Source organism: Pseudorca crassidens, chromosome 1, assembly GCF_039906515.1.
Source record: "Pseudorca crassidens isolate mPseCra1 chromosome 1, mPseCra1.hap1, whole genome shotgun sequence".
In the NCBI taxonomy this organism is placed as follows: domain Eukaryota; kingdom Metazoa; phylum Chordata; class Mammalia; order Artiodactyla; family Delphinidae; genus Pseudorca; species Pseudorca crassidens.
Genome location: NC_090296.1, coordinates 113292445 through 113306449, shown reverse-complemented (window position 1 = coordinate 113306449; position 14005 = coordinate 113292445). Strand labels below are relative to the sequence as shown.

General features: G+C 45.8%; 1 protein-coding gene across 1 annotated transcript; it reads right to left on the bottom strand.

The window, feature by feature from the left end:
- Positions 1-76: 76 nt before the first annotated feature.
- On the bottom strand, positions 77-4231 carry SLC51B (SLC51 subunit beta). The gene is made up of 3 exons (XM_067750534.1): positions 3961-4231; positions 2818-2908; positions 77-266 (listed from the first exon to the last, which is right to left on the bottom strand). The coding sequence occupies exons 1-3, from the start codon at positions 4055-4057 to the stop codon at positions 77-79; spliced, it is 378 nt and encodes a 125-aa protein (XP_067606635.1). The 5' UTR covers positions 4058-4231.
- Positions 4232-14005: the final 9774 nt, after the last annotated feature.

Here is a 14005-nt window from a genome sequence, read left to right as displayed (position 1 = left end):
TTTTAGTTTGATTGCAGTTCACTCACTGTCTGCTAACACCACGGGGGCACTGCCCTACACCCTAACTAGCAGATTCTCAGGGGTCCGGAAGAATGACTGGCGGCACATCACTGTCTTTTACGTCCACTTCCACCTGGGCCAACTTTGGCTTTTCTGAGAGCAAAGTCTCTCTTAGGATGGTCAGGTTGTTGTCATCTTTGTTTCTGGCCTCGGCCAAGTACAGGACTTCTGGAGTTTGTTTTTCTGGTGACAGCCTCTTTTGATTTCTGGGAGGAGAGAAAACACTATGGAATGTGAGTTCCCTGAGTTGGGGTACCGAGTGTTTGGGGCAGGACTGGGTCTCCCAGGTGGGCTAGTGAGTTTGAGGTAGAAATCCAGTGCCCAGTTCTGGGAACAGTTGCGGGAGAAGCCGAGAAGGCGCCGTGGTGTTTGGCAGAGAAACATCTTACACTTGTCTGTGTGTCACCTTACCAAACCCTCAGCGCCACCTGTGAGGTCAACTACTATTGCTCCCCTTACAGGCGATGTAATGGGGCTCAGAGGGCCAAAGGAGCACATGCCTGGGACGTGCGTTTAAGTTTCCTGACCCTGAGTCCCGTGTTCTTTTCACCAAACCACATTTTCTCATCGCAGGGCTGTCGTCCTATTTAGTGCAGGTCCTTGTCACCCCACACCCCATCCCCACCCTCACTCCACCCCATCTCTAGACAAGCTAATCAGGAAATTCCTAACTAATCTTCCTGCCGCTAGGTGCTCACTTCTCCAAACTGGCCTACACACACCAAATCACGATTCTAAAGTCCTTGTGCGTACACACCACACCACTCCCCAGCTCAAGCGCCTTCAGTGGCTCCCCACTCCCACTTCCTTAACCTGGCATTCAAGATCCAGTCTTCCTTCCAATAACCTTCCCAAATGTCTCCCCTCTGAGGTGGTTCTACTCAAAGTATCCACCTCTAGGTTTCCTGGCCATAGTAGAGGGACCCGGCTGTGGTTAGAGCCGACCGCCCAATCTGCTTCGGCCATAGGGGAGTATCTCAGTGTCTGCTGCTTCTGAGGACACCTGCCTTGTCTCTGAAGTGACCTTGTCGAGGGGGATGCTTCCTGACAGGGTGAGAGAGGAAAGGTCACCTTCTTAGAGGCTATACCCTCTGGGTCTTTTTATATCCTGCATCCAGACTGATCTTGCTAAAACATAAGCCATTCATGTCCCTGTGCAGAGCTCTTCTTTGGCTCCCCAATGCCCATGGGCTAGAACCTGAACTCCTTAGGATGGCCCCCAGGGCCTGTTCACTCTGGGCTCTGCTGCCTCTTGGCCTCCTCCTCCCCCTGCCCTCCCCACACTCCACACTGCAGCCTCACGGGCCCTCCTCCTCCCGCCTCGAGCTTGGTGTGTGCTGTCCCTTGGTCTGGAAGGCTTCCATAGCCCACCCTCGCTCTCTCTCTTTTTGCCCCGCAGGCCCCAGATCCCATCTCTGTGCTCCCACAATACTCTGTATGTCCCACAGTTGCCACCTGTCACTCTAAACTACAATTATCTCCCCACCAAACTGTAAACTCCATAAGACCAGGGCTGAATCTATCTTGCCCAGCCCTGCAGCCCCCGCTCTCAGTGTGGAGCTTAGCGCAGGGCAGGTGCTCAGCTTATTCTGTGGAATGAATGATGACTGGGCCATAGCAGTTCGTAACGACTAGTTAACAATGCGAGCAAAGGGCACTGGGTTATTTCTTTCTGGCTTTACAGCAGAACTGTGAGGAGGATTCATAGATGACATAAAATACAGCACAGAAGGAAGAGCACGGAGGTTAGGCCAACCCTTCCATGGATCCTCAGTGACCTTATTCTGTACAGTGGGAATAGGTAATTTGTGCCAACCCCACCTTACAGGGCTGTCTTGATCAAGTGAGAGAATGTGAAGGTGCCTTTAAAATTGTAAAACATGATACAGATCTGAGGGAGAGATTCTCATTATTATTGTTTCAAAGTTACTGCTAGTTACTAGGGCTATAGTAACTGTTGAATGAATGGGAATGAGTGAACCAAGCATTTATTGAATAACTTCTAGAGCCAGACTTTGTGCCAGTTGCTTGGGGAAACAAATTGAGTCAAATGTGGTCCCTGCCTTCAAGGAGCTCTCAGAAGTTAGCCCTGGAATCATCCAGAGAGTTTAACAAAATGCCAATGCCCAGGTCCCACCCTTTGTGGCAGAATCTCCAAGGCGAGGTACAGATTTCTGTGTTTTTAATGTTCCTCCTCAGGTGATTTGGTTGTGTATCCAGGGTTAAGGAGTACTGTTGTTACAAAGATGTCAGAATTACCCCAGGAGCACCGACGGATCTTAGGTCTCTTTCCGTGCCCTGCATTTGGCCTTGGAGCAGCATAAGCCGTTCCCCTTTAAGAACAGCCCTAACTGCAAAAGCCCCCACTGTGCACTCGCCACAATCCTAGGAGGAGGGAATCCGTTATTACTGCCATTTATAGAAGAAGAAGCTGGCTTGGAGATATTGAGTGTCTTGCCCAGCTGCTGAGTGGCAGAACTGGAATTTGAACCCAGCTTGTGTGACTCCAGAGCCAGAGATCCTGACTTCTGAGATACACCACCAGCCCGCGCCCTGTTTGCTGGCCAGGGCCAAGGAGTGTCATCAGGGACAGTTGCCAGTTTTTCAGCAGCTTTGGGTTCTCACAGGACCCTAAAGGATGCATTTTGCTGTCCCAAAGGGTGGACAGCCAAGGCCCCTAGATGACCCCTCTCTAGGTTTCCTTTGGGAGGGCAGGGCCCACCCCCTCCAGAGACCACCCCCAGACCAGCTCCTCACCTTTTTGCCTGGGTGTTCCTTCTCAAGAAGACAATGCTTATCACGACCACCACGGCCACCAGGACAAACATGGAACTATTCCAAGGAGTTGCTGGGGAGGGACACACAGGACAGAACCTTGAGGAGAGGCTGGGTGCCCTTCAGGCCCCTAACAGACCAGCTCACAGCATCAACCTTCCTGTGCTGTGGGCCAGGTATCGTAGAGAGACTCTAAGCTGAAAATGAGCCCCCTGCCCTGCGGGAACTCCCAGTCCAGTGTTGGGCGGGGAGAGGGAGATAAGATCTCTGCTCTGAAGAAGCTCTCATCTACCTGGGGGAGACAGCACTGCAGCTGGGTAATAATAGTGGGCAAAGGAGGAGTGTGGGTGAAGATAAACTTCACAGTCTTCAGAGTTTTGCTAGGAGCTAGCCAAGTGCAGTACAAGGGGAAAAGGAAGGAAGGGAGGGAGGGAGGGAAGGAGGGAGGGAGGAAAGAAAGAAGGGGTGGCAGTTAAATTGGATTCAACACATTGCCCACAGACATGTGAAGTGGCTAATCTGAATTTGGAGAATCAAGATTGGTCCACACTGTACCCAAGTGAGGCAGGATCTAGCTTCAGAGCTTTTGCGTTTGCTGTTCCCTCTACCAGGAATGTTCTTCCCCCACATAATCTGCATGGCTAATTCCTTCACCTCCTGCAAGCTTTACTCAAACACCACCTTCTTAGGGAGGCCTTCCTTGACCACATTATGTTCCCTGCAGCACACCTGCTATTCCCTTTCTCCACTTAATTTTTCTCCGTATTATGCATCACCAGCACACTATGCATTTTAGTCATTTGTTGATTTTCTGTCTCTTTCACTAGAAGGTATGCTCCATGAGGGCAGAGATTTTTGTTTTTTCCCTTCTGTAACCCCAGTGCTGAGAACAGTGCCTGGTGCACAGAAGGAACTTAATAAATATTTGTGAATGACAGGATGGATGAGTAAATGAGTGGCCAGCCCTGAGAAGAGGAGGGTGCAATTTAGCCAGACCCGTCTGGGTAGTGAGACCCCTCAGCCTCGGTCCCTGGCTTAGAGGAAACGTGCAGTCTGCTGCAGAGGAGGGGACCATGAAGGGGGCTTCAACCAGATTCCTCTCTTTGTGTTGTGTCCACCACTTACCATCTTCTACACGAAAATACCAAAGCATTTCTTCCAGCAGCTCCTGAGGCACCTCGGTGCCAGGTGGGGCTCCAGTAAGCTCCTCATTGTAGCCCATGCCACTGCTCCTGATTGGGGTATGTTTCTGACAACAAATTCCTTAGGCCCCTTCGCCCCCAGGTGCTCTCCTGGCCTCCTAGGTTCTGGCTCTTTGCAAAGCCCCAAAGCCTGCTGGAGACAAAGCAGAGAGCATAACTGGGTATCCCACCCCAGTTTACTCTCCCCTCCCTGCCCAAACCCAGCTCTCCTCAGGACCAAAACAGCTGGAACTCCCGCAACAGGTGGGGCCTGGAGAAGCAGAGACCATAGAAGTGGGAGTCACTCAAATCTTTATGAAAACTCATCATGTGTGGGGAAGACCTGGGAGTGAGGAGGACTGAGCCACTGATGGGCTGTGGGACTCTTGCAGGGACTCCCATTCTCCAAGAAGAAACTGATATCTAGAATATACAAAGAATTCTCGCAAATTAAGAAGAAAAAGACTAGAATCCTAATAAATGTGTAAAGGATATAAACAGGCAGTTTACAAAATAGGAAACCCAAAAGGCTAGCAAGAATATGAAAATAAACTCTTTGGTAATAACAAGAATGAAAATTAAAACAAAATGAAACACCACTTGACATCTGTTAGATTGGCATAGTTTGGAAGGTAGATAATGCCGTGTGTTGGCGGGGCTCTGGGGCTATAGCCTTAGGCACTGCCAGGGCGCGTAGACTGGGGCAGCCGTCTAGGGAGCAAATTAGTCAAAGTAAGTGTACACATGACCCAGCAGTTCTACTCCTGAGTGCATTTATATCTCAAAGAAAGTATCCCTGAGGATCATAAGGGGGCATGCCACACCGTTTATGAAAATTCACATATGCACACAAAACAACAACACACATTTTACAAAAACACGTTTTTAAAAAGACACATTCAACACATTAGGATAATTATCACTGGGGGTGGGGAGAAGAAAAAGGTAACAGAAATGGAGATCCAAGTAAAGAAATAAAACAGGAGAAGGGTTTTGAACAGACCAATCATGAAATCATGTCATAGGGCTAAAAAGACAATGAGGCAAAGAGAGAACAAGAGAGGCCAGAGGCCATCTCAAGTCCCCCCGCTCTGACACTGCCTTCCACTCCAAAACAGCCTTTGGAGGCTCAGGCAGGAACATCAGAAAACAAATGGATGGAAAACAGCCAAACAGAAGAACAAGGTACTAATAAAAAGAGTTTTCTCCATCTCTCCAGCTCTGAGAAAACTGAAGAAACATCTACAGGTTTTGAGGGAAAATATTTTGACACAAATATAATATTGAGCTGAGTTTTTCCTATATGAATGATCATTCATGTGTCAAGATAGAGATGGAAGTCAGGGGGAAAGAAAGACTTTTTTTTAGACTTTCAGGGACTCAGATGCCTACTACCTACTTACTCATTTGAAGGATATAATATATATACTGAATAATGGAAAGACAAAGTTACAGGAGTGGCGAATCGATGTGATCTTGTGTTCCAGCCCCAACTGTCCAGAGCACTTGCTAAGAAGGGCTGTGAGTTTCTGTCCAGTCTCCGATGCAGGAGTACCTGGATCAATGAGTAACATTGGCCACAGGCCCCTGTTGCATATGCAGAGCCCCCCTGAATACCCACAGAGAAAAGAGCATGGAGGTCAAGACACTAAACACCAACTCCCTTTGGGGAAGTGGGATGGGGCCTAGACCCCTGGGACATCCACTTTGAACACTTCTGTATTGTATACATTTCTTGTGAGCACGTACTGCCTTCGTGAAAGCAATACATGTAATTACATTTTTTAAATGTATGTACTTTGTATGTATGTTCTAAATATATATTTTGTGTATTTGTATGTATTTTAAACGTATGTATATACTATCCAAAGAAAACGAAAACACAAATTCGAAAAGATAGATGCAGGGACTTCCCTGGTGACGCAGTGGTTAAGAATCCGCCTGCCAATGCAGAGGACACGGGTTCGAGCCCTGGTCGGGGAAGATCCCACATGCCACGGAGCAACTAAGCCCACGTGCCACAACTACTGCGCTCTAGAGCCCGCAAGCCACAACTACTGAGCCCACATGCCACAACTACTGAAACCCGCGCACCTAAAGCCCATGCTCCGCAACAAGAGAAGCCACCGCAATGAGAAGCCCATGCACCGCAACGAAGAGCAGCCCCCACTCGCCGCAACTAGAGAAAGCCCGAGCGCAGCAACGAAGACCCAACGCAGCCATAATTTAATAAATAAATAAATTTATTTATTTATTTTTCAAAAAGAAAAGATAGATGCAACCCAATATTCACAGCAGCATTATTTACAATAGCCAAGATATGGAGGCAACCTAAGTGTCCATCAACTGATGAATGGATAAAGAAGATATGGTATATATATATATATATATATATATATAATGGAATACTACTCAGCCATAAAAAAATGAAATTTTGCCATTTGCATCAACATGGATGGACTTGAAAGGTATTATGCTAAGTGAAATAAGTCACAAGAAAGACAAATAAGTGAAATAAGTCATAAGAAAGACAAATACTGTATGATATCACTTATATGTGGAATCTAAAAAATAAAACAGAAAAGAAATAGTGAATATAACAAAAAAGAAACGGACTCAAAGATATAGAGAACAAACTAGTGGTTACCAGTGGGAAGAGGGAAGGGGGAGAGGCAATATATCGGGGTAGGGGATTAAGAGGTACAAACTACTATGTATAAAATAAATAAGCTACAAGGACATACTGCACAGTACAGGGAATAGTTTATAATAACTATAAATGGAGTATAACATTAAAAAATTATGAATCACTATGTTATACACCTGAAACATATAATATTGTAAATAAACTATACCTCAATTAAAAAAGTATGTATATATTGTATTTATACCTTTTGAGACAATTCCAATTTTGGATGTTTAATTAGTGGAACTAATCAAGATGTCAGTTCTTACCAATTTGATCTATAGATAGAGTGCAACCCCAGTCAAAATCCCAGCAAGTTATTTTATGGATATTGACAAACTGGATTTAAAGTTTATATGGAGAGGTAAAAGACCCAGAATAGTCAACACAATCTTGAAGGAGAAGAACAAAGTCAGAGGACTGATGCTTCCCAACTTCAAAACTCACTTTAAAACTACAGTAATCAAGATAGTGCGATACTGGAACCAATCAGATAAGTGTACACATTTGCATGTGGGCTGATGTCCACAGTGGAATGTGTGTTTTAAACATGTATACTATTGTTATAATAAAAATATACTAACAAATGAAACAAACAAAATGATAAGATGGATACAAGTCAGCCCTCCCTGACTGTGTTAGATGCCACAGAAACAAAGGACACAGTTCTCTCAGAGCATTTATCCAGTTTTCTTCTAGAGTGAGCATGGTATTAATATCTCTGCTTTTTAAAAATTATTAACTAAACTTCATGATTTATTTGCATTTCATTTTTCCATGAATGTCTTTTTGCTGCTCCAGGTTCCCATCCAGGATATCATATTGCATTTAGTTGTCATGTCTCCTTAGGCCCCTCCAGGAGATTCCTGCATTTTAAACAGGGCTTAACCATCTGTCATTGGACAGTGATTCCTGACAAAGAACCTGGGCCACCCATCCCCATGGAAGGTTGAAGACACTCACCCTGGGTCCTGGGTTCCGAGGACTTGTCTGATCTGCTGTTGCGAGCAGCACCGATTTCTCTGTTCCTCTTCCTCCTTTCTGGGCAATACCGATGGTCTTTGCACCTGAGCTTTCGCACAGCTGTCACCTAGTGGGCAGCGCTGCAGAGCCTGGGGCAGCCAGGCCCATCTGGTAGCTCTGCATTTAGCACACGCCTGGAGACTTCTCTGTCACTTGGGGGTGACTGACCTCTTGAATGAGAGGTCTCAGATGGCAAACAGGCTCCACCTGACTTTCACAATCAGCAAGAACCAGGAGCCCAGTGCTCTCCTTCTTGTCTATCGGCCTCCAGTAAAAAGAAAACATCCAGACCCTCTTGCCAGCCCAGGGGAATGGGCTGGGGAGGACCCTCCATCTGAAGGTCCCGTCATTGCAGGGGACTGTGTGGTGTGCCCACTCCAGGCCTCTATTTCCTGGTATTATCAATGTTTAACCACGGAGCAGGGAGCCAAGCCTGGCCTTTTACAGCCTCTGCTTTCTCCCAGTGAGGGTCATGGCCTTCTCTGAATTCCTCACAAGATGCTATAAAATAAGACCTTTGGAGAGTCAGGGGTGGGGAAGGCAAGGCACATGAGGCTGTGTGAGTGACCCAGAGAGGAGGAAGCGGGCCAGGTTGAACAGCGTTGAGTGGGAAGGGTTTGGTGGGGAAGCAGGAGTGAGGTGCTCCCCCAACCAGGCCACATGTATTCAATTCTGATCATCAGTGGGCTTTTCTACCCCCGCCCCCCAGGCTCCTTGCATCTCCAGCATCCCTTGGAGTTGGCTCAGTAAGGAGTAGGGTTCCCATTTCCCAAATGAGGAAGCAGGTTGAATGAAGTCACATGACAGGTGCAAGCTCCTCTACGAGTTAATATTCGTCAACGGTGTGAATGACAGAGAAAAGGAGATGCAACAGGGAACCTAGGGCCAGAATGGACTCCAGCTTCTCATCGTTTCGCAACTCATTCATTCAATAAATATTACTTGAACCCTAGCTGTGTGGACACAAGGTAAACAAGACAGGCAAGGACCCTGGTCTCCTGAAGCTCATACTCTAGGGGACAGACAGGCAACAAAAAAGTAAGTAAAACATAAGATAATTTCAGCTACTGACAATTTCTGTGAATAATTTAAACAACGAAATGATGCAGAAATAGATGGGGGGCTGTGATTACTATATTACTTTACTAAAACTGAATGACAAAGAATTAACTATGCAAAGACCTGGGACGGCAAGTGAAAAGGCACTGAAGAAATAATGAGCTTAATTAGTTTGAGAAACAAAAAAAATGGGCAACGTAGCTGAAGCACAGTGATATGGGGAGGTGGCATGGGATAAAGTTGGAGGCTAGACAGAAACAGAACGTGCAGTAAAACAGAATAAGGAGTATGGATGTAGAGAGAAGCCACTGGAGGTGACATGATCTGACTGATATTTATCCAAGATCACTTGGCCTGCTGGGTGGGGAATGGTTTGTAAGGGAGCGAGAGAGGAGATGGGAGACATTGGGAGGCTCTTGCATTCATCCAGGCAATTGACAGTGGTGGTTTGGACCAGGATAATGACAGCAAAGATGGGGAGAAGTGGTCAGATTCAGGGTACATTTTGGAGAGAAAGGCAGTTGATAGATTTCGGAAGAAAGGAACTCTAACTCTCTTAAGCACAAAAGGAATTCGAAAGGAATTCATTGGCTCATATAACTGGGAAGCGCAGAGTGGAGCTGTCCTTACGGATAGCTGGAACCAGGAGTCTGAAGATCCTTTGCTCTTTCTCTCTAGGTCTCTTCCTGCTTCTCTCTGGGTATCAGGCTCATTCCCACAGGCTGGCCATCTCCTGGTAGCTGGACCAGACTGCAGGAAATCCAGGCTCACACCCTTACAGCTAGAGGAGGAAGGAGTCCCTCTTCTCAACTCCAGTTTGGCAGTTCCTGGGACAGGACCCTAATTGTGCTGGCCTGGGTCACATACCCACGTTTTGGATCAGTTGTTATGGCCAAGGGTGAAGTACTATGGATGCTAGCTCAAATCTCATACCCATCGAGTAGCCAAGAGAGAAAGGCTGTGAGCTGGATAGCCATGCCAGTGTGGGTCCCTAAAGTGACCCCTTGACTACAATCCTCCCAGTCTGCCCTGGGGGAGTGTCACTGGGCTCTTAACGGGGATTGTGTCCCCTTCAAGAGGCGCCTGCCCCATCCCAGGTTTTCCACTCTTCTACCTGTTTCTCTTTTCTTCCTCCTCTTACTTTAGTTCTCTCTGCTATAGCTCATCCAATAACTATTACTCCGTGTCTGCTCTGTGCCAGGATTCTGCTACTGATGAACAATCACAGTCATTGTCCCTGACTTCATGGAGACTGCAGTCTCATGGGAGTCACACAGGTGGTCACACCAGGGATCACGTAATTGATTGCTGTGTGATAAGGGCCATGAAGGAAACAGAGATGAGAGAACATTACCAACCCCTCCCTTCCTCATAGCTTCAAATATCGCTTCTGGACAAATCAATCCTACCTTGGACTCTTCTTTCTTGACCTCTCAGGTTCCTTGTCTCCCTCCCTGGGCAATTAGTAGTGGAATGGAGTAGAAAGAGCTTTGGACTTTCCCCTGCTATTCTAAATCTACCACCTCATAATCCTTCTAATCTCAGTTTAAATATCATCCTGTCAGGGAAACCTTCCATATCAGTTAAGACTTGTGATTGGTTCTGGGTAACAAAGACCCAATTTCAATGGTTAAAATACATAGGGTTTATTTTTTCATATAAGAATTTCAGAGGTAGGGACTTCCCTGCTGGCCCAGTGGGTAAGACTCCACACTCCCAGTGCAGGGGGCCCAGGTACGATCCCTTGTCAGGAAACTAGATCCCACATGCATGGCGAAACTAAGAGTTCACATGCCACAACTAAGAAGCCTGCACACTGCAACTAAAAAAAAAAAAAGATCCCACAGGCCTCAGCGAAGATCCCGCATGCCACAACTAAGACCTGGTGCAGGCTAAATAAATAAATAAATAATTTTTTTTTTTTTAAAAGAAGTTCAGAAGTAGACAGTTACTGATGTCAAAAGCTCAAAGAAATCAGTGCTGATTTCTGAGAATTCCCTCATGGTGCCAAGAAGGCTAATGCAGCCCCTGCCATGATGTCCAAGTTCCAAGCAGACAAAAAGGAAAAAGGGAAGAAGGACAAAAAGATGTGGCTATTAAGTATAATGGACAAATAACCTGCAAGAGAGTAAATTCAGACAACACGGAGAACTACAGAGAAGGACGGCATTCCCATAGAACAGTAGTGGGGCAGCCAGTGGGCTAACCAGGAAACTTTATTGTCAAGGGATTGCCACAGGTCATGCCCAGCAGGATTTGATAACCGTCATGGACCATTGATGGCTACGCAGACTGTAACAGAGCCTGCTAATTGTCCCCTAGAATACATTCTTCCCTTCCTCCTTTTCATAAAAGAACCCTCTGAATTTGAGCGTCATATGGCCACCCAGCTAGAGACTGTATTTCCCAGATCGCTTGCAGTTTTGGGTGGTCCTTTGACTAAGTTTTGGACAAGAGATGAGAGTAGTATACTACTTCTGAATTACTCTCTCTCTCCTTTTTTTTTTTTTTTTGCAATTATGTAAACTTTTAAATTGAAGTGTAACCTACATGCAGAAAAGTAAACAAATATTAAGATCTGGCTTAGTGGATTTTTACATGTGAACACACCCATGTGTGGGAACTTACACCCTCTAGATCAAGAAATAGAACATTGTGAGAACACAGAAGTCTTCTTGTGTCCACTTCTGGTTACTACCCCCCACAAAGACAACCACTATCCTGACTTTTAATACCATAGGTTAGTTTGCCTGTTTTTGTATTTTATGTAAATGGAATCAATCGATATGTAATCTTTTGTGTCTGCCTTCTTTGCTCAACATTATATTGTGGTATTCACCCATGTTGTGTGTAGTTGTGGCTCATTCATTCTTGTTTTCAGAATATTCCATCATGTGATTATGCCACACTATTTTTATCTATGGATCCTATTTTTATAAGAGAAATTTCAACCCATCCCTTCTTTCCTCTGTCTGGAACATGAGTATAATGGTAGAAAGAACATCTAAAGGCAAGAGTCATTAAATTACAACATATGGGCCAAATCTAACCTGTAGCCTGTTTTTGTAAATACAGTTTTATTGGAACATGGCGGTGCTCATTTGCTCATGTAATGTTTATGGCTGCTTTTGCATTACATTAGAAGAAATGGGCAGTTGTAGCAATGATTGTATTGTCTGCAAAGCCTAAAATACTTACTATGTGGCCCTTTACAGGAAAATTCTGTGGACCCAGACAATAAGTTAGAAGGGCCTGGTTCCCTGGATGACCTCATGGAGCACAGCAGCCTACCTGCCCTGGAGCTGTCCACCTCTGGAGTGTTATGTGTGAGAGAGGTAAACTTTGGTATGATTTGAGGCACTGTGTTTGAGATCTCTTTGTTACAGAAACTTAGTCTGTACTGTAACTAATACATACATTATTTATGCTCAGTGACTGCTGAATTAGTGAATGCCATGCTATCAGAAGAACTAAATTCTAGTCTAGTTCACCTTTGCTATGACCAGCCATAGGGCCTTGGACCTTGAACCTCTTTTTCTTATCAAACCATATAAGCTTCAAAGAGGAGTAAAAAGGAAACGTATCTAAGAAATTATTACCACGAGGGGTCAATTGTGTAATGACAAAATCCAGGCCCTTTAAACTCAGGGGGTTTTTCACCTGGGGTTAACCAGTTAGCTTTTCTGCTAAATGAATAATAGGTAAAACCCAATATGAAGGGAGGAACCCTTTTCCTAAGACAAGGTAGGGAAACACCCATTGAGCTGTCCAAGGTCTTGACCTCTCAGTTCAGGGCACTTTAATCTGATGCCAGGGTTAAAGTGCCAGGTAGGATCCTACCCTAAGCTCCAGGGACCTAAGGGTAAGCATCTTCCTGCTCCTCAACCTCCTGCCTCCCCACTTCGAAGGTGTGATGTTTGCTAAAGCTGACAGCCAGCAAAGGCTTCGAGGTGCTGGAGACTGCTCTATATTTCCAGGTCAGGCTGTTCTGTTCCTTGGGGTGGGTCATTCACTGTCAGCTGATGCCAAGTGGGTGGACAAGCCCTTGGCTTACTGTTTGTTCTTTCCTTTATTTTCACAAACATCACTTACACTCAGAAGCCAATTTAATCGTTCAGTTTGAACAGTAATTCTGCCAAGTTCCCCAAAGCAGCACATTCTCTTCTCAGTAAACTTCATAGAAAATGAAATGAAATCCAAAAGTGGTGATATAAGAAAATGACAACACACAGGATAACCCAGCAGAGATACATGTACAAGGATGTTCACTGGAACATTGTTTAAGGAGGTTAAAAAAAAATCTAAATATCCAAGAACAGGGGAGGGGTTAAATTATAGTACATTTGGAACCAATGTTTCTTCTAGGGGCCAATTTTTTTAAATTAATCAATTTATTTATTTATGGCTGTGTTGGGTCTTCATTTCTGCGCGAGGCCTCTCTCCAGTTGTGGCAAGCGGGGACCACTCTTCATAGCGGTGCGCGGGCCTCTCACTGTCGCGGCCTCTCTTGTTGCGGAGCACAGGCTCCAGACATGCAGGCCCAGTAGTTGTGTCTCACGGGCCCAGTTGCTCCGCGGCATGTGGGATCCTCCCAGACCAGGGCTCGAACCCGCGTCCCCTGCATTGGCAGGCAGATTCTCAACCACTGTGCCACCAGGGAAGCCCTTTAAGGGCCAATTTTTATATTAAACCCAGAGGAGGGAAACATAGTAGAATTAGTGAGGAGATTTTCTGAAAAGGTGTGGCAATTTAGTCCAAAATTATTGGTGCTTAAGCACTTGACTTGATGCCTCCACCTGTGGTAGGGTGGTTGAGAAAAAAGATGGGTATCCAAAGGGAAGACATCGTTGTACTGAAATAAAATCATCTCAGTGATCAGATGCATTTTCAACAGACATAGATTTTGCTGGAAGCATTTCAGAAACATTTGCAAGGTATTGGAAGTTTGGGCAGAAACTGGTGTGAAACAATGGTACAAAGCATGTACTTTCTCCAAGAAAGGACATTCTGTAGCCATCACTTTTTTTCTTTTTCTTTTTTTTTTTTTTTTTTTGCGGTATGCGGGCCTCTCACTGTTGTGGCCTCTCCCCTTGAGGAGCACAGGCTCCGGACGTGCAGGCCCAGCGGCCACGGCTCACAGGCCTAGCCGCTTCGCGGCATGTGGGATCCTCCCGGACCGGGGCACGAACCCATGTCCCCTGCATCGGCAGGCGAACTCCCA